General features: G+C 30.2%; 2 protein-coding genes across 3 annotated transcripts in view; both read right to left on the reverse strand.

The window, feature by feature from the left end:
- Window positions 1-22,580, reverse strand: part of LOC107456864 (exonuclease GOR) — an 85,617-nt gene that overhangs the window by 23,326 nt on the left and 39,711 nt on the right. The window lies entirely within an intron of this gene.
- On the reverse strand, window positions 1,804-21,419 carry LOC139424779 (uncharacterized). The gene is made up of 2 exons (XM_016074829.3): window positions 18,725-21,419; window positions 1,804-16,731 (listed from the first exon to the last, which is right to left on the reverse strand). Exons 1-2 carry the CDS (start codon window positions 18,735-18,737, stop codon window positions 14,618-14,620), a joined length of 2,127 nt encoding a protein of 708 aa, XP_015930315.2. The 5' UTR covers window positions 18,738-21,419; the 3' UTR covers window positions 1,804-14,617.

The following is a 22,580-nucleotide window of genomic DNA, read 5'->3' on the forward strand; positions in this document are numbered from 1 at the left end:
ATGGCAGTTGTTGCTAACATAGTTACACGTAAAAATGTAAAAAAGGTGTCACAATTTGTAATTTTCAACCTATTACTGCTATCTCTAAGAAACAATGAATTAACATTCATGTGCCATTGTAAGTGGGAAACTGTTGCGTTGCAAATGGCAATGAATAAATAATGCTAATCATTATTTTTTTTTCCTTAAAAAAATGTGTTTTTCAGGAACTTAATGAAATCTGAAATTTTCAAGTGATTGCATTTGCTCTTTTGGGACAAATAATATTCGAGTACAAGGAACTCATTTTTTTCCCCTTAGTTCTGATAATAGTGCAACAAAAATCACTAAGAGAAATAAATGTAAACCTTCATAAGTGCCCAAACTTTAAAAAAAAAAAATAAAAAAAAATGCACTTAGTCACAAATTATTGTACGCGTAAATTACTAATCTCTGTATATTAAAAAAAAGTCGTAAACACCGTTGCCCTTGTTTTGCATATTCAACTTAACATAAAATTTTGCTTTGAAGCGAGCAAATTATAAGACTTAAGTTTTTATAATAATATAAATAAATGCATAAGAAAAAAAAAACTTTTTTGTTCATTGAATTTTACTACTTGCGAAAGTTGAATGTTAATTTTATGTCGTTTTTAAAAGGTAGAATATAAATTTTATTTCTTTAATTAAGTTTTAAAAAAACATATACACTTCATAACAAATTGTATGTAGAACATTTTTTTACTTTCAGGTCAAAATGAATGAAGTAATTAAAATAAAGCTTATCACTTGTGAGATTAAAAGAAACAATAGTTTTCATTGAAAAAAATGCCTTCGTTCACTACATCCTGCTATATGAAGGACACGCAGTACAATTAGCATATTTTGTCAGGGATAAGATAAAAATTACAGTTTGATGCCCCTAATTGCTAAATTTTCTGAAGGAAGTCAAGGTCGGAAAATAAATCATAAAAAAATGCCCTTCTACAATTGCGCGGGAGTATCCCGTCTGACGCAAAAGAACGTCGACCTCACCCAACTCTCGCAGACGATCCACAAAAAGAAAAGCTCAGGTGAGGAGAAGAAAATCAATAGAAGGTTTCGGATTTCATCTCTCTGGTATAGAGGGGTTTTCCTAGATTGCAGTCGATAAAGAACATTCACGTGCGGCAATAAATAATAAATCAAGTAATTTAAACTTATATAGATCTAAGGAGTATTTTTTTTGTGGATAATGTTTATATTACAAACCGAATTCTCAGATGAGAAGGAGTTCCGATAAATCCAGAGGGTGAAACATGAAGTTTTAAATGATTGAAAAAATATCTTGAAAAGATCAAAATGCAAACAAACTTCTGCAGTATTACTTCCCCACTGAGTAATACAGCAATAATCTGTTTGCATTTTAAAATATTTCAACGGTACATGAAACTTTATGGTTTAGTTCAGATTCACCTGAAATCGCATTTCTATAGTTTAAATACTAATTTACTTACGTAGGTTTTTATTTTACTATACAACTCCGTAGCCTGGTAAACCCAACACAGAAGACAAGGGTACTCCTGGATCAAGCATTGGGACAAACTAGTCTTCGTGGAAAGATTTTTTTTTTTTTTTTTTTTTTTTTTTTTTTTNTTTTTTTTTTTTTTTTTTTTTTTTTTTTTTTTTTTTTTTTTTTTTTTTTTTTTTTTGATGGAGCTAGCACACATTTGCGTAATATTTAGAGGAAAACCGCGAAATGTTTTACGGTTAGCCAGACGGCAAGGGGATTCTTACCCATGATCCGTCTACCAATGAGGATATTTTACATCAGCACTGCGGTTGGAGTTAACTGCGAGCAAAATTCTTATTAACCAGCCACAGCTGGGATTCGAACCTGGGGTAGGTTAAAGTTAAATTGCCATAAAAGTTTTCTCCCTCGGACCTCTCACTATCTGATCATCTAAAATAGGTAAATACTTCACGGCCACACTCAATATATCTATATAAACATCTTGATCAAAAACGGACATGTAGTCGTCCTTTGCACAAGATACCGTAAATATTTACTCATAGCTAAACAAAACTAATTAAAATTACAATCATTGCTAAACTTTAAATAACAATTAAGTAACAGAATAATAACCGCTAAAAAAATACTTCATAGTTGAAAATTCCATTAAAAATAACACTAATTCGGAGCTGTCAATAACATATACCAAGATAACTACCAAGACTACTCGACAATTAACCACCCAAGTGGTCGTCTAACGTTTAACAAAAAGAGGGAAATAAAATGTATGAACAAGAGAAGTATGATTGATATATTTATTGTATCTTTAGAAAAGAACTTTTAAAAAAGATGCTTTCACTATCGTTGAAAACTAATGAATGCATATGGGACTTCATGCCGATTTCCGCTTAACAATGCAATATGCACTTTTATCTATGCAAAGTAATCTATATTTCACTGACGTTTTGACCACTGATCACGCCCACCTAAGATAAACTGGAAGGTCGCATCTCTTTTCCTTCTTTCAAAGGAAATCAAGATGTTTCACATTAAATATGCGGAATAATAATCAGGAGAAGTAACGGTTCAAATAATTTCTTTCTAACTGTTTTGAAATTAAACTTATAAACTATGGTAGCAAATCAGAATGCGAGGTTTAACTCAGACGATTCAAAGGAGGTAAAGTAATATAGTCAAACCCCGCTATAGTGAACCTTCAAGGGTCGGAAATTTCGGGTCACTATAACCGGGAGTTAACTATATCCGTACTGCAAACAATTTTAACTAATTTTTCCGAACTGTTGCTATTTATTACAAATTATTTAAATAAATGACCAATAAAAAGAAATACAAAAATGATTAAAAAACAATTAATATGTAGTAACAAAAAATGTGTCAACTTTTATTTTTTATTGCTCTTCGTCTTGCGCACAAAAAATTTAGGGGTGGCATTTATTTAGGGATGGGGGAAACTGAGATAGAAGAAGCAAACAAGAAAAAAAATGCTTATGGCTGCATTCCACGCAGTAGACGGTTTTAAAAATCGGTATATGTATTTTATGTAGAAATTTCAAAATTACCAAAAAAATGAAAAAGAAAAAAAAAATCAGTCGAAGACAGAAATAAGTTCATAATATCCAATTCCCTCACTTCTTTTGGTTCTCTATATTCACCAAAAATATTATAGCAAGGCATAGCAAGGCACGGGAGCAAATATTTCGTTCACTATATCCGGGAGTTCACTATAAACCACGTTCACTATAACGGGGTTTGACTGTATTACGTCTATGGAACAGCAAAGGGAATTTTAATCAGGGTTCCCAGAGCCGCCTCAGGGGATTGAGTACTCGCCTACCAACGATGTGAACCAGGTTCGAATCCCTGCGGAGCCTGATTGACACGAATTCTGTTCCCGACTAGCACCAACCACAGTGCTGACGTAAAAAAATACAAATATCCTCAGTGGCAAACGGATCATGGGTTAGAATCCCCTTGCCGTCGGACTAACCATGGGAGGTTTTCTTTCTTCATGCAATGCAAATTCAGGCTAGATAGTTTCCGTTATGGACTAGTGTCCCATTTTTTTTTCTGTTTTTCAAGGCATTTAATTTTAAAAAGATGCAAATGATGCTCATAATTCTCAAAATGTTTTACCTCCATGCAGAGTCTCATTCGAGACAGACTTTTTGTCTTAAATATTCTTGAAAGACTAAAAAATTGTTCCGAGCATACTATGGAAATTAAGGAATTCTAAAAATCTTGAACCGAAATTAAGTACTTTTTATGGGCCCTTAATTCACAAAATAAATTTCAGCACTATTAACGGAGGGGAACCTGTTCATTTATCTGGATCGTACTAAAGAGCGTATACTGTAATTACACTTCTAATAAGAGTCAAACGATGTAATTGAATACTCGATCATTGTTCAGTAAAATGAAGTCTTGATAATAAAACAAACTAAATTCAACAATGTAATGAGTATAATTTTTAACAATAAATTTTTAACAAATATTAAAATGGATGTTTACACAATTTTTGTTAAAATTTGTTAAAATTTTTTTGTTTGAATTTAATTTGAAAATTATTTTGTTAAAATTTTTTTGTTTGAACTCCACAAAATTGGAAATTACGGGTTTTGACAAGGTAGTCACTAACACTCAGAAAAGAAAAAAAATTCCTAGCGTTTCCCTGATTATTCCAGACTGATTTTATTAATTTCCTGAATATTATAACCCGTGGCATAAGTTTTATTACTAATTTTCAATTAAGTCTAATTAGTATCAATAAAAACTCTTAAGAAACACTCATGAAGTAAAATATTTTTTTAAAACAATAATATATACGTTTCTCCCCCCCCTCCTCAGTTTTNCCCCCCCCCCCCCCTCAGTTTTTCGGTACCTTAAAACTCAAATTATCTAATTTTCGTTGACTTTTTAGGGTATTTTTAGTTAAACTCCCTTCGGGTATTTTTAGTTCTCTGATTTTCCAGTCTTTAAATTTTCTGAGGCCACCTTTTAAGGGTAAATTATAATATGGAATAATATGGGTCTGTTTAGAAGAAATTTGGGTCCGTTAACGGACCCTTCACGAAGTATCTTTTCATAAAAACGGACCCTTCACAAAATGATTTTTCTTTTAATCGGACCCTTCACAAATTTGTTTATCTTCATTATTGTTTTGTTAATTGAATAAACTCTTCCCAGGGCAGAAAACAAGAAAGATGGATGTAAATGAATTGAGTTTTGTCTTCAGCAGACGATTCTTCCATTATTCGTCTGAAATGAATATTCTGCGTTCAGCAGTATAGGCTAAATACCAAATATTTGTATGTTGCATCTCTAATTTAGAAGCAGCAATTGCTGTTCATTTTCGAAAATTTAAATTTTTTTATTATAATTTTACAGTGCTGAGCCTTATCTTGTATCTATTTACATATTAAAAACTCATTGAAAAAGTTCTTTGCAATAACCGGACCCTATTTGCACAAATTCATAAAAGCAGGACCCTGGTTGAAAGAATGTGAGTAATTTTTTCACGATTTCACAAAAACCGGACCTTTCACAAAATGTCTGGACAGACCCCTAATTAATTACAGAAGTTTAGTAATATAATGTATGAAAAATTTAAATCGTTAAATCGAGTTCAGATGTATAATTTATATAAAATTATCAAACAGCTCAAGCTTAATTTTTGAAGAAAAAAAAATCTATATAAAAAAACCTTCACCCTCTATCTTATCTCAGCCAAAAACTTCTAAGTACAGGGACCTCGTTTTATCACACCATAGAAGAACGATAAAATATTAGTATCAAAGGACAACATGAAAAAGCATCGCCTAAAAAAAGAAGATAGCGCCGGTTTGTTTAGTGGTCCGTCTCTCCGATGACAATGTTTTCAAGGAAAATTACACTAATTTTGTTTGTTTTTTTAAAATAAAAAGAGAAAAATGTATGAACATAAAGCATAAACTTCTGTTTTCTACCTCGCATTTGGCATTTCGAGCTAAGGTCAGCCTAACACCTGACCTTAAATCTGACACGAATTCGCGATGGTAAACATAATTAAATATGATTATTCTCAAACACACGAAAAAGAAATTTTTTATCAAAAAAGCAATAAAATGACTTAAAACAACGCATTAAAAGATGTTATTTACATAAAAGGAAGCAAGTCGAGATTAAAGGGTAAGTGAAAAGAACAAAAACGTGGCCAAGGACTTCTGTGTTTTACAATAATGAGAACAACGGGTCACTAAGTGCTTCTTGGATCATTATTTTTGATGTCCTTTAAAAAGGGGGTTCGAACTCCTTCCCCCTCCGCTTTTTGAAAATCAAATTATTTTTTATAATTGTTATTTTCTTTAATTTTTAACATTGTTTTCAATTCCATTTAAACATAAACAGTAAAATTACTTTATTATGTGGGCGTATCCACAACAGTATGCCTATAAGTGTTTAAAAAACATGATTCCATTAAAAGTTTATTGCATTTTTTTTATTTATTCCAACTTTATTATCTCGTGTCTTTAAATTAATCATCGAAATTGTGGTAGAGCATAGAAAATAAATATAAACAGGCAATTCAATGTTTTCATCGTAAAAAGAAAAATAATAAATTTTACGACCGGTTTTTACCCACGAGAATTAATGAATTTAGAGTTCATTTTATGATGTCCTTAAATATTGAATTCTGAATATGGGATGATGAAGTTAAAAATTGAATAAATATTTTTTTAGTTTTTAGCTCGAGACGGAAACCATGACACTGTTTCTGGAACTCCTACTTATATTTTTGAAAACACATGACACAACTATTAATTCCCATTGAATTCATGTCACATTTATATAGTTCATAACAAATAAATAAATGTAAAGATAGGAATAAATGTTACACAAGTTTATTTAAATCCGCCTCTGTTTATTTTTAATGTTTCCCATTCACGCCTAAGTATCTTTAATCAATGAAAATTTAAAACAGAATGTTTCCTTAACATTTTTTTAAAAATTTAAGAAAAATGCATAGGGGAGATTCTGATATAAGAATATTATTAATGTGGAAGTTTTTGAGCACCTAAAAATTAATTTTTTTGCCAGCTACACTGCAGGGATAACTGTAAATTAATTTTTTCCCAGTTTCTTTTGCTAAATTGCCAGTTTCTTTTGCTCTGATTTGCCCCCCCTCGGCCACTGTGGCCTTTCCTGTTCTGTTTTTCATATATATTTTTTTCTTTTTTGACTGTTATGGTTTCGCTAGTTTTGTTTTTTATCTTTATTTTTCCATTTTTCAATGGCGTTCACGTTTTATATTCCAAATTACTTTCGCTTCCCATTCCGGTCTACCAAGTCTTGAAAATGGACGCCTGTTTTTGATCGCTCGAAACATGTTGAGTTTTATTTCCGATATATATATTTTTGAAGAGAATGAAGCTTTTAAGTGATATAAATATTTTATTATTTGTGTCGAGTGAATTTAGTTTAATGTTCACAATGTGAAGAAATGCATAATAAAAATATCCTACCATAATTAAAAAAAGAATGCTAATCATTTTCAATGCGATAATTTTAAAAATATATAAGTTATATTCAGTTAAATAAACTTGATTTTTTAAAAAATGTTTTATCGCATTTATGGATTTACTTTCTTATAAGCCACATATATTTTTAAGGTAAAAATCTTATTTATTTTTTACAGCATTATTTAAAGCTCGGGTCTCAGGAGTTAACACTACAAATAAAGCAGTACTTCAAGACTTTGGAAGAAATTTCTTGGTCTAATCTCTTCCGAATATTCCAATGTGAGAAGGATTACTTTTATTATACATAAAAAGATTCGTTATATATTATTTGAGCTAGTGATTAACTTCGTGTGACCTTCGTTTTGGCTATCTTGTGACGACAAAATGTGACCCGTAAGTTGAAAGATACAAATGATTATTTGAGTCACATTTCCTCTTGTACTTAAGCCTGTCTGGAAATCGATCAAATAGGTAGCTTGATTGTTCTGCTGCTTCTGCGAACAACTCAGATCATTTGAAATTCCGTCGAATTTTTGAGCTTTCATCTGGATTAGCTATTCTATAGACATAATTTTACTGCGTTATTCCTCTGCTAAGGGTCCGTTAAAATATTACGAAAGCGTGTTTTTGACAGTTGCTAACATAGGAAAGTTGCAACCAATCCTGGTACAAATAAAGAACTTAATGAAAAACATTAGTGAGAAAAATTAAAAAAAACACAACAACAGAAAAACACTAATTTTCGGAGCTGTTAAATTCAAGATAGCAACATATCATTTATTCGACTTCAACCCTATGACGAAGTATCTTTACTAACCATATTTTTCATACTTTTTTTTTTCTCATTATTTTGTATTAATTTAAGTCAATATTATATTCAGCATTTTAATATTTCATGGTTCATGAAAAACAGCATGAAACACAAGCGTCTTGTTCTGGGTTACAATAATTTTTCAAATTTGCTCTTATTTAGATCTAAGAGCAACAGTTATTCATCATTGAAATTTCTTTAATTTACAAAAGCGATTATTCATAAATTTTTGAATATCAATGGAAAAAAAAATTTCACACTAATTTTTTTTTACATTTTATAGTTTAATAAACATTAAATTCCGATAACTTTCATAATTAAAAAATACCAAAATATATTTTAGCTTGTAATTAAGTGCGTCGGGATAAAAATATATGGAAGGGACACTCCCATCTGCTTCAAAGAGTTGAAGCTTAGAATCTATCTACCCTTGGACCCCTAATCAAACGAGGCCTTTGAATATTAGTGCATTACCAAAAACAGATAATTTTATTAAAATCATTTAAAAAAAATATTAAAACTAATTAAAAACTATTAATGACGTTATTACATTAACTTAAAATTTTATACCATTTATTTAACTAAATTATATCGATTTATTGATTACTGACAGCCAACACAAAATCAAATTATAAACACATTCACAACCACGAAACTCAATTACATTTCAATGATTTTGGGTTGAAGCACGGATGATTCGGCACAATAAAAAACTGGAAATCACTACTTCCTCTTCGCCACAGACTTTAAATATGAAAACAATGAACAAAGTATACAAACAAAACAATTAATTGTGTTTGCGAGTATAAAACACTCCTTGCAGTAGAGTAAATATTTCTTTCGGGACATAAAAGAAGACTATAGTCATGATTAAGTTATTCTAGTGAGTAATACAGTAACAATGTGCTCTTTCTAGCGCATAAAGAAAATCATGATCACATAACAGAAGTAAATATGACTTGTCTCTCACTCTCTCTTCAAAAAACTTTCCCTTCTCCTTTCGGGATTCTATTTATAAAACACAAGAAAAACAGCATACGACATAAGTTACTAAATAAGCCCGCTCACGCACGCGAACCGACTGCTAGGTGCTTTCTAGTGCATTTTGATCACGCGATGATATAGATCTTAGGTGATTATATTTACCGAAGCACCACACACCGTTCGGAAAAAAAGGCACTAAAACCACTTAATGTGATAAATTTTTATGAGCCGTAGGTTTTAGTTAAATTGATTTTTTTTTTAAATGTTAACATTGAACGACAAGAACAAAACATGTAAACATTTTATAGTGTCCACTGAAACCACTTTTATATATCCAGCACAAAAAGAACATAATATACTGGGTGTTGCTCAATCAACGCCCTTAATATATATTTTTGAAAAAAAAAAATTTCAAAAATGGAACAAAAAAACATACACATTAAACGCTGATAAACAAAATATAAGCGAGGAAAAAAACGTTTCGAATTGTAAGAAATCACTACTAAGGAATTTGGTATTAAAAGTATTAGCGCCTATTTGATTACCTAATGATAATTTCTGCCTATCGAACAGAGGCTGCAGTAATCATTTACAATAATTATGATACGAATTACTTGCGAGGCCGGCAACGTATTGGAACGGGAAGCTTTTTGAGAACACTTAACAAGCATCAGGAACATCATATTTGTTTACTTTTAATTGTTCACATTATTAAATTTGATTGTTATTAAATATGGCCTTTTTATTCATTGCAATATTCTACACTGAACCATTCTGCACACTACTTGAGGGTTTTCTAATAAACCTATCCTTTCTTTCACGAGGCAATGAAACTAACTTAGACGTTTAAACCCCATCTAGAATAGTGAGTCTTCATATTCTGATATTGTTTATATTATTGACGTTTAAACCCCATCTAGAATAGTGATTCTTCATATTCTGATATTGTTTATATTTTTGCATCTTTAAATATAAATGTGGAACCTCTAATACGTATTTTTTTTTACTTTATTATTTAAGAGGAGTTTAAAAATATATGTTTCTGAAACTAATACTACAAATAATGAAAGAAAGCAGATCAACGAGGATCTACTTACTTGTAATGTAAATTGATCAGTGATAACACGGCTTTTGCCAGGTATGATGGGACAAAAGCTAGATGCGGTAATGCAGAGCTTTACTCCAAGTTCTTTCATTAAAAAAATCCTCAATAAATAACGTAAAAATAAACTATTAAACGGTGCTATAAACTATATGTAACACAAAAAAAGAAAGAAAAAGAACAAGGAAACAAACAATAAAAAAGATAAGATAACTACAGCTCTATTGAATTAGAGTTCATTTTAAAAGAAATAAAAAGTTCAAGTAATTCAGGAACTTTTTCAAGGAGAAAAAGAAAAGGTAAGAAAACTTTGCATTGTTGAAAATTTATGGTATATCAATTATGAAGGAGCGGAAGCCATGTGAACGATATAGTTTGATATTGTTGAGGAAAAAAAGGTTACAAATTGCCTAAATCTTAAACGGCATAGTTTAAAAGATATTATGAAAACTTGGGATTTTAGTTAAAGAAAGAAGAAACACTAAAACTTTATCTGATAACCACAACATTTAATAATAACACTTTAATAATAATTGTAACAACAGTTCGCAACAAGTTATGTGTATTTGTTACTATCGCTATCAATTTAGGTTGCTCTATAGATAATTTTAGATCTTACAAGAACTTAGCAGTTATTTTTCTATCTATCACCCGAGCGATCGATAAATTGTGAAGTTGGAATTGTCCGTGACCCAAATTTTTCCACCGCCAAGTTCGGTCAGACGTCACACAGGCGCTTCATCATAACGAGCAAAGGATTGGATCTAATGATGACTTTACCGCATCATATATAGAATATTATTCCAACTCTCACTTTTAATGAGGAGGCGTGAAAAATAAAAATCACCACGTCATGCCTAAAATAAAGAGACACGTTATCTTCTGTTTATTTATTTTACCTTCCCAATAAATAACATAAGAACTAATCTCGAAAGGAAAACAAAATCAGAAACTGATAATTTTTAGTTGTTCATTTATCCAATCTAACATTAACACAAATAATTTTTCACGTACGAGAAATTAAAAAAAATAATCACGGGAGTTCTATACTACAAATCCATAAATCGAAGTATTTCCAAAGTTATCTCCCCCCCCCCAATAGATTCCATCAGAATTTCCCTTCAATTAAAAATGCTATAAATTATAAAATTTTATTCCGGTCTTTTAAGAGTTTCTGAACAAAAAGTGTTCAACATTGTCTTCTGAATAGTCTTTTGGGGCCGTTAAAATATTACGTAACAAGCTAAAGGGTGGAGATATGTATTATGCTTATTTTTGATGACAAAGAGGGGAAGGGGAATGCTTAGGTCATTGCAATTACGTAATGCTAACATAAATATAGTGCTTACGTAAGACATTAAAATTAATTTTATTCAAAACTTTCTAAAAAAGCAAAGCAAAATATGTTCTTAAAAAAGTTACAGGAGGAAAAATTTCTTCAGAATAAAAGCTGGAATTCGGGAAAAGAAAATGTTAGAAGAAAAAATTTTCTTAAGAGTTTCCAGAAGTCAGGAGAATGAACCACAGAAGAGAAAACGCACAAGATTCGTAAAAAATATCTACTCAAAATTTTATAAAAGGAGATAAAACGTTAGTTTTGCTGTTACCTCGTTTATTTGAATTTAATTTAAAAATTGGATTGCTACGAAAAAGTCAAAGTTAAAGCAAAAACTAGGAAGGGGGTGTTGTGACTTTCTTACTTAATAGAAAAAGGATTGTTATTCACTTAATTTTTCTTTTAAAACGACGATTACCAAAAATAGACTTATTATTTGAACGGCTCCATACAATTCACATTATTGATTATTATAACTCAAAACGTATTCAGGAAGTCAATTTTAAAAAAAAGGGGGAGACTCGTTGACTAAATCGTAGTTTTTATAACCCAGCTATCAAAGCAAACAAAACGCAAGCCGGTCGACGACATTTAGAGGTCCAACAGAGAAACTACGATATTTAGCAAATATTTAGGATATACACTGAGCAATTATATGAAGACTCGCAGTCACGACATATATTAGTCTTGCAGAGAAACAACTAAGGAAAAAAAAATAAATAAAAAGAAATAATAATACTTGATAGATACAGCTTTAATGATAGTGACGTTACGTATCACTTATGTAACTAGATACAAGACATTAGACCAAACTAGAGTCCCGGGAGATACCTATTTCCAAATTTCATAGGAGTGTGTCACACAATTCACTTTATTGAATAAGGAGTGTGTCACACAATTCACATTATTGAATATTACAACTCAAAACGTATTTAGGAAGCCAATTTAAAAAAAGGGGGAGAATCGTTGACTAAATCGTAGTTTTTCTAACCCAGCTATCAAAGCAAACGAAACGAAAGTCGATCGACGACATATAGCTGTCCAACAGAGAAACTACGATATTTAGCAAATATTTAGGATATACACTGAGAGATTATATGAAGACTCGCAGTCATGACATATATTAGTCTTGCAAAGAAACAGCTAAGAAAAAAAAAATAATAATTTTAAAAAAAAAACCTAATAGATACAGCTTTAAAGAAAGTGACATTACGTATCACGTATGTAACTAGATACAAGACATTAGACCAAAAAAGAGTCCCGGGAGATACCTATTACCCAAATTTCATAGGAGTGTGTCGACTGCTTAATAATTACAATATACAACTTTATTGGAAAAACCTGTCACCAACCAAATTCTCGATGACTAAGCCCTCTCTTGAAGAACTAAGCTAAACCTAACATGAAATCAAGAATTCATATTCCGAACACTTATGATAAAAAGAAAGAAAAAAAAAATTTATAGATGCAGCTTTAATGAAAGTGACGTTACGTATCACTTATGAAACTAGATACAAGACATTAGCAGTGGTGCAAGTGGCAAAACATGGTTTTGGAGCATCTTTGGAGCAACAAAAATGCAATTTTGGAGCAGCAAAACAAAGATTTGGAGCACATTAATAAAAAGAATTAAAACAAGAATTTAATAACAAGAATTTTTAATTTTGTTAAAAATTCAGTACGGTTAATTAATACAGGGGTAGCAGCAAAGTTTTTTAAAATTTTAGGGTAATTTTAGGAAGTTTTGCAGAAAATTTTAGGGGTAATATATGATTTTGCTAGGATAAAAACAGATTACACGGTAGTTTATTACATAACAGAAGATTATTATAATTCATCCATACATATCATAAATAATTGCAAGCCATAAAATAAAGCTCTGAAATTTATTAAGTCAAGAATGAAATCTCTAAAGTGTAAAAATGAAATTTCAACTTTACATATTACCTATCAAAAATTAAATGCATAATTCAGGAATAATCAAAAGTGAGAATAAATCAAGAGAAAAAAATAAATTAACACCAACTTGGAAAAATTAAATATACTTTATTAAATCCAAAACAATTCATAAATTAAAATGCAACGCTAAATAAAAAAATTAAGGAATATTTGACTGAAACTTTACAAACTTAAAATCATTATAAGCGATATACATATTAAAAAAATTCACAATTTCATTTCTTTCCTATCCTTATCAGATTACAGAAAATATACAGAAAATGATTTAATCATTTATGAAGCAAAAATATACCATATAAAAACTGTATCAACTTAAATATTAACAAAAATAACACTGTCTTAAATTGTATATACTTTAAACAATTAAAATTTAAATTCTCATATCTCTGATACTTATATGTACTATTAAAGCACACAGAGATGTTTCCAAAATTTAATATCAGATAAAATTTAAGGAAATCATGACAAAAATATTGCTAACTAAAGTTACATATACTGTAAATAATTCCCTTTCTCATCCTCTACAATGTTTATATAAACAATAAAAGTATTAAAAAAATAGTTCGAAAAATCAGAACAAATAATCTGCATACCTTTCATTAAAATTATTACCATAAATTAAAATTCTATTTCGATTCTACAGTAATTTTTTTTAAAAAAAAAGGACCTTTCTCTCTAAAATAGAATACTTTATTTGATTTTTATTTAATTTTTACCTTCTTAATCAAAACTTTATTATTACCCTTTACCTTAGCTTATTAAGAAACTGTTGTGTGATATTATTAGATATCAAATCAGCAATTTATATTAGAAGTTAGAGAAAAACAAATTAATTATGATCATTTTTCTAATATATTCTTGATATGATTTATGAGATTCTTTTACTGCCCTCAATAGTGTTGTGGTGATCTTCAACACTCCTCCATAATTTTGAATGGTATCTTTGATTAGTCTAAGAGACATAACAGTATTCTCATGTTGACTCACATTAATCATTGCTTTATTTATAGAAAAACCTCTCTGAGGATCAGAATTCCTGTGTGGCAAAATTAAAACAGTTTTAATTAATGTAGTTAAATTCTTATATTTTAGATTATTGCTTTTTTATTTATATTTAGCCTATAACTAATTTTTTAGGAACACCAACAAAATTTTATCAGATTTTTAGGAATTTTAGGGTCTGAGCATAGTTTTAGGAATTTTATGAATTTTAGGGGCCCCTGTTAATAACATATCTTATTTTTTACATTTCTTTGAAGGTCCCTGCATTAACAAGTTAAGTTTATTTTTAGTATCTTCCAATGCAGTTAAATATTCTGCTATCCTTGACTTAGCCTCAGATAAAAGGATCTGTCCACTTTCTATAATCGACATGTCTTTATTTTTTAACCCATCCTTAATATTTTTTTCAGCTGTGGCTAAGAGATCTTGAGAAGCCTTCAATTTTTTCTGAAATCAATTTCAGCAGCTTTCAATCTACTTTCCTCAGTTTCAGTGTTTTCACATTCCTTTCGCTTTTTGCTTTCTCTTTTCTCAACCTCTAATCGAGCAGAATAATTTTTAAATGCTCCACGAGCCACTTTAATCATTTCTTTGTCAACTTTAAAGTTATCTAAACCCCCTATTTTGTTGATATGTGACACAACTTGTCTCAAACCATTAACACTATACAAATTTAAACTTGCCCTATTGTCAAGTAGTTTTTTGTTAACACTAAAACCTCTTTCAACATCCGCATTCCCATGTGGTAGGCACAAAAGAGCTTTAAAAAGCTTTGTCAAAAGAGGATATTTTATATTTCCCAAATTATCTTTCTTCGCAAAATAGTTATTCCAAAACACATCAATTGATGTATATTCATTTGAGTCGGAGCCTTCTGGTTCCCCACGTAACCTTGTCCATTCATCTAGTAACAAAGATGCCTCTTCAGGTTTTATAATGGATGGGGTTACTGTTGCCAGATATCTTATCGACCTCAAAGAAGTCTCCTCCATTCTCATTACAGGATGCAACACTTTCAGATGATACAGTAACCTATTTTCAAGAGGCAATGTTTTTAATAACTTTTTAGTGCATGCCAAATAAAACGACCTGGCACCCAAATACATTGATTTTTTTTCTGAGGAAGATAAAGATGTCATCGCCTTTGTGGTATCAAGTCCTACATCTATTAAATTTGAATTTAGCCAAATTTCTGCGTTTTCTACATCTAATGATTTTAAGTCCTTACCAGACAAACTAAGAAAAGCAGAACTCTTTAGAAACCGTCCTAACAACGCTTTAACAAGAGACACCATTTCATCATATAGCATGTGAATCAATGGTGCCTCAGTTTGGAAAAGACCTAAAAATCTGTTTAATATAGCTGAAATATTTCTTAAAAATAGAGCTTTTGGCAAAAGCAATTTATCTTTGAGGGCTTGCTTCACCCTTTTGTAGCGAGCACCATCCCTGCTGGTTGTACCTAGATCTTTTTCGAAAAGTTTTGAAATAACATCAAACAACTCGAGAAAACGCTCTAACGAGGTCTCTAATGTAAGCCAACGGCTACTAACATGCCTGAAAAGAACCTTTTCGGTCACGTTTAGTTGGCCTTGCAGTTTTCTAAAATCAGCACTTTTAGCTGAGGAATGCTTGAAAAAATAATAAAGGTCAATTATAATACCTTCTACTTCACCACCAAAAGTGGTTAAGGCTTTAGAAAAGCTGTTATGAATTTTGTGTAAAGAACAGCTGGAAACATCCAGTAACTGCGCATTTTGGGACTCTACTTTCGCTTTCAAACTCTTCATTACATTTGGGCCGTCACTAAAAAAGCACAGAAGCTTATCTTTGGGTAACTCATCAAAAACCTCACATAAGCACTGAAACATTATTTCAGCTGTTCCATGGCCTATATGGAAACTTTGTAAATGTTGGACAATAACTTGCCCTTTTATATTGCTATAAAAACGAATGAGAATATCCATCTGTTGCATTCGTTTTTCAGGTAAAGGTGTTTCATCCACCATGATAGAAAAAAACGCTCCACTATCTCTAATTTCTTCCAGAAGACTTTTCTTAAAATGTGGACCAAGTCCATCTGAAATGAGATAAGAAGCTTTAGCTCTAGAGCAAGAAAAGTCTTCTGCAATCTTAGAATCAGAGAACATTTTGGGAAATAACATTGTAGCTGCATCACAAAATGAATATGAAATTCCTTTTGCTGCCAAAGAGACAACAAACTGTATTTCAGCAGCTGACACTTTTTCATTATGAGTCATCACACAGTCTATTCCTCTTGAGTTGGAAAAGTCAATTCTTCTTTGTGTTGATTTCATGAGCATTCCCTCCTTATCACGATGATTCTTACACTTATCAATATGACCAGCATTTTTTGAATGCCGTTTGATTGCAGCAGATCCATGGTGTTTGCAAGAAATTGTCACATTACAAAATGTGCAAATAGCCTCATCTGGTTTGGAGCCTTTAATACACCAAACTGATATTAGATCTCCATTTAGGTCACACTCCTTTAATACATCTTCATTAAATTTACTACATCGTCCACCATCTAAAAAAATAAATTAGACATTAATAAAAATATATAATTTTTTTATAATAATTGTACAATAGAGATTTATAATATTGTACAATATAGTCAATTTTCCCAATATGGCTATAATTGTTCCATCATCATGTAATGAAAGTATTTGAATTATGCAAATCACTTAAATTATATAACTTTTAATGAAACCATGAATATTAAGCTATATGCAATACACCAAAGCAAGCTTAGTTTTAAGATTTTAAATGAAAACTTGCATTATATTTTTTTTAGATTAAATTGAAATTTTAAAAAAAAAATCAAATATGTTAAGTTATCAAATAACTTAATATAACAGCCACCAACATAACACTTAATAATACAAAATTCTACTATATTTGAAAAAAAAAAAGACTGCTTTGAAGGTAAAATTATCTTTTGAAACAAGTTAAAATATTAATCCCTTTTAATACCTTAAAGCATTCAGTGACTGGGATAGTTAATGAAATTATTAAACATATCTTAACACTTAAATTTTATGTTACTGAAATTGTTGACAATGTTTTGTTTTTCGTTCTTTTTTTAAGACTTTCTTTTCATAGAATAACATCATTATTTGAAATCAAAAGTAACGTCGATGATTGGCGCTGCAACCTACACTATGATTTTAATATACAATTAATTAATATATTTATATTACAAATTAAAAAATTTATATTATAAATGTAAATTAGTGAATGGCCCCTAATATTTAAAGACAATGTATATATATATTTTTTTACTTAGTACAGTATTTCATTAATGTATTGATTTAAGAAACTAAATAATTTTTAAATGGAAATACAATGGAATGAGTATTGAAGCTAAAAATTTTTTGTCAGAAGTAAATTATTATACTGTCACTACACTCATATTTTAAAAATCTGTGATAATTAAACTTTTTTATACCAATTGTTCTGATTCAAATCATTAAGAGATGAATTAAAGTACTTTTGAATGACAAATCTGAATTACATAAGAATTTTTGCTGCATTCAAAATATTGCCTCTAAATATTTTTAAGTTTTTTCCTGAAACAAATTAAGAGCATTAAAAATTTTGAAGATAATAATAATAAAATGCAATAAGTAAAAAAAATATAATAAAAAATAAATGTTTTAAAAAATATGCAATTAGTGGATGGTCCCTTGGATAAAAATGTACGTTCTTTACGTTTAAGAAATTTATTAATTCATATCTTTATTAAATTAAATGAATAAAAGGGAGATGGAAGTTTTGAGGCCATGAAGCTTTGAGATTCTTGCCTGCTCTGAAAATCAACAAGAAAATATGTACTTAGTGAATGGTCCCCAAGTTAAATTCTAAGATCATGGTACTAATCTATAAACAGAATAGCGCAAGAAGGCCATTAGATTGTCATTGACGAAGACGATGGCACCTCAATAACCAGGAAATTAACAAGAGAAATAAAATTTTCTTTTGCTATTAAAATTTGGCAATGTTTAGTTGGTCCCCGAAAATTCGAGAGAAGTTTCGGTTGCATTTCAGAGAGCGGGAAAAAAAAAGCCTGAAATTGAGAATATGTTGCAAAATAAAGCAGAGTTGCACATGAGAGTTCAAAAATCCTTCCCACTGAATCCAGCTCAGTATGTATTATGCACAGGCAAATCCACAAGTAATTCATCAAAAATGTAATATGATCCGCTTCATACGCTAGGCGCCTGTTATACGTAGGTTGCATGAATAGAGAAAAAATGGCGAAAATCGATATGGTAAAGAAAATATATATTATTTTGGAAAAGAAAAAATTAAGTACTTTTTAAAAACCACCTAATGAAAAAAAGCACCTTTAAGAACTTCTAAAAAACGAAAATAAGCGCTTTTGAAAAACGCTATGCACCTGGTATGTATTTAATAAAAATAAAAATTCGTTCATTAATCGCATTAAAAAAAAAAACTTATAAAAAAATATAAAAAATTTATCACAAATCTAAAAGAAATATTGAATAACAGGTACTTACTTTTTGAAGTCATTTTTCTTATTCTTTTTCCATCAGCTTGGAACCAAAAAGAATGGAATGCTACTAACTAAATAATAAAAAAAAGAACAAGAACGCTCAGCTCACAGTAAAATATGCACGTGCTCGTTACTGTAGCAACTCCCCACATGGCATAAGCTTGGTTGCCATAAAATCGTGACTTGGCGATATCAAGGGGAAAATACCCGTTTTGGCGCAGCTTGGCGCAATCTAAGCCAATTCTTTCAATTTGGAGCAGGTTGGCGCAGGCTTCCACAATTGGCGCAGTTCGGCGCAATTGGCGCAGCGCTTGCACCACTGCATTAGACCAAAGAAGAGTCCCGGGAGATACCTATTTCCCAAATTTCATAGGAGTGTGTCGACTGCTTAATAATTACAATATACGACTTTATTGGAAAAACCTGTCGCCAACCAAATTCTCGATGACTAAACCCTCCTTTCAAGAACTAAGCTAAACCTAATATGAAATCAAGAATTCATATTCCGAACACTTATGATGAGATATTGCGTCAGAAAGGTTTCAGATGTAACTAAAAAAAAATATCAAAATAAATGACTTCCTTCTTTGGCGTAAGTTCGGCCGCAAATTTCCGGTTCCCAATATGACTTCGAGGACTCTTCCCAAATCTGAAGATGACCATTCATCGATGTCGCAAGGAGGAAATTTCTATGATTTGATACAGTATATGACAAGCATTCATTTAACTTTTTCATTCAGATAATTACGATTGTGGCGGTGTCATTCATCTTAAGCGGATGCTAGTTCTCTATGCCTGTCTCAATGCAAGATTTGTTTCATATAATGAGACACACTCTAAATAATAATCTCAAAACAAGTCATCAACATCGTTATATTATTTTCATGTTACACTTCACCGTTAACAATTCTATATTTATGTATGACGCTGCCAATATAAAAATTAATGTAGAAATAAATTATTAGGTATATTACTATAAATTGTTATTCAAATTATGAGAAAGTTTTTTTTTTTTTTAAGGGGAAAAAAAGGAAAGTTTCAAGACATCAAATACTTAATTTCGTAATTAAAATGTATTTTGTTTCAAAAATATTAAATTTCAAAATGATAATTAATTTTTTTTCTATTTATGTTACTTGATCATTAGCGATTTTCGTGAATTCTGAATAAGAGCTGTGATGATAACTGTATTGCTAATATTGAATCAAATAATACGTACGGTTTCGTGAATATACATTAACGGAAAGAAAAAAGAAGAAAAAAACTGATAAAACCCAGTTTCTTAAAGGTTTTAATACTAACAGCGTTCATTAAGTAATGTATTTTACATAAATGTTATATGATGGCTAAAATCTCAATTCCTACTCTGTTACATAAATATAACAAGGAAAGTATGTAGCTATAAATATATGCATGTGACATAGGAAGAAGATAGGATTCAAGACATTTTACTCTCTTTTAAAAATAGAAAAGGGTACATCACAACACTCCTCGTCAACTGTAAACACTTTTAATTCAACTCTTTCCTGTGATTGTCATCTACGGAGCGGAACAAAAGCGAGCAGGTAAATCGGAAAAGACAAACACACAAAATCACCTTGAGTACTGTGATAACTGTTTAAACTGTCGATTAAGTTGACATTTCCGATCCTCATTTACATCCACGAGCGGTAAGGTTAATCACTGTATTAGATAAAAGAGTTTATTGTTAGCTACAAGTACATGTTAATCAAGGTCATTAGTATTATTCGAAAGAATCAATTCTTCTAACACGTGGCAATGTAAAATTCAAATCCTTAAAAAAGCTGATTTTTAAATGCTATTAAATGGATTATAAGTCAAGTATCGCGAATCAGTCTTTTAAAATGCATGATTAGATATGAAATCTGATAAATTGCAGCAAAATTTATGATATTGCAAGGATTAAAAATAGGCCGTTAAAAATAAGATTAAAAATATTAAAAAAAGGGGGAATGAATACTAAAAAATAAGTAGAACTGCATCTAATTTGCCAGCAAACTTTCATTATAGATTTTTCTGACAGGTACCTATTTTGTGAAAATTTAGACATAATTTGTGAAAAATTAAAAATTATATTAAAAAATCAACACAAAAATATGGATTTATCGTTTCTTAAGGGATACAAAAATAAAATTTTAAGAGGAAGTATTTTGTGAAACGACCGTTTTTCCTAAAATTGAATTTGTGAAACTACCGTTTTTCCTAAAGTTGAATTTGTGAAGGTACCGCTAAACGGTAGTAAATTCGGCCTGGACAGACCCGTGATTAATGTTCAACAAAACTCATGATCAATGGAAATATTTAAAAAAAGTCACAGATCCAATAAGACCTTACCTTTAACTCGACTTAAAGTTTTAATTTTAAACTCTATACACAAACTTGTTGAAAACTAGAGACCTTTTTTTAACAGTTTAATTAAAATCAAAAAATAATTCTCAGTTCTGCAATATTCTTTTTGAGATCTAATAATGAGTAATTTCTAAAATACAGTATATAAGTAGACTTTTCAAATCTCTAAAAATTTACGAAAATCACGGGGTCGACTTATAAACCGTTAATGAAATCGGATATTCGTTAATTGTGAAATATCTAGGCATTTTAAACAATCAGATAGATATGAGCAATTCTGTATAGATTCACTTCTTTAAAAAGAAAATAAAAAATAATAATATTTAATATAATATATACAATTAATTTTGCCTTATTTCCTCATTAAATTTCCTTACATATAGAGGATTTTTAGAGACAATACTTTAAATTATGTCTAAAATTTAAAATTGAATATAGGAAAAGTTAAGATAATTTATTCATGAGTATTTAAAAAAAAATGTAACACATCTAAAACTTTTAAAGCATATGAAACTACAAGTTTAAAGATTCCAGAACATCATTTGTGTTGGATTAAATAACGTTAGCAAAGTTTTCATACAGATACCAATGTGTAATGAATTCTACATCATCTTTGTCCGCTATGTCTCACAAAAAAAAATAGTGTTCACCTCATTAAAAATTCCATACTGTTTTGTAAAAGATTTTACAATAACATGTGAATCCACATTTTGTAACGCTTCTAAGTCTCATTTGATACATGGCGTGTTGAAGAGCAACGCGGAAATTCTTTGTCGTTGTACGCATTTTTGACGTGAAGTATTTTTTAATTGAACAATTTTGTAGACTTAATAACTTAATGATTTTTTTCCTTCTTTTTTTTAAAATTTTAGATTTTTCTTTTTTCAGCGATCGGCTTATACACCTGACATACCAGAAATTTGCTATCTCATAATCAAAAATTGGGGGTCGACGGTATTAAATTAGATTAGGAGGTTCCGCAACCTGTTTTTTTTTTTTTACGCTCGTGTTCAATCAACACCTTATTCTAGGAGGTGTTGGTTCAACGCTGTTTTTCAAACAGTTTTAGTTTTAAAATTATGAACAAAGAAAAAAAGATTTTTTCCTCAAATCATCAGTGTTCGCGAAAAAATATGAGAGAGATTTTACTCAACGTGTTAACTCTAACGTTAACACTATATGAGTTTCACAACGCATGCGCGAAAATTTCCTTATACATCACAGTGCCGCTAAGGCCATCGGTAGAACATAAAATTAAGCGCTTCATTTTACGTAAGACGAACGCAATGCAAAAGCTCTCTATTCTCTGAAGGGCTCTTTTTAATGATAAAATAATTTATGGGCCAGTTACCATGCCCTAATTTCGCCTAAAATGATTCCCGTTGATAAATAATTGGCAATTATTTAACAAAAATCTCTTAAATGAATTTATTTAATAATCGAAAGAATCAGAAGAAAAAAAAGGAAAGAAATTGAAAGTACTAGTAGAA

This window comes from Parasteatoda tepidariorum, chromosome 6, assembly GCF_043381705.1.
Source record: "Parasteatoda tepidariorum isolate YZ-2023 chromosome 6, CAS_Ptep_4.0, whole genome shotgun sequence".
Classification (NCBI taxonomy): Eukaryota; Metazoa; Arthropoda; class Arachnida; order Araneae; family Theridiidae; genus Parasteatoda; species Parasteatoda tepidariorum.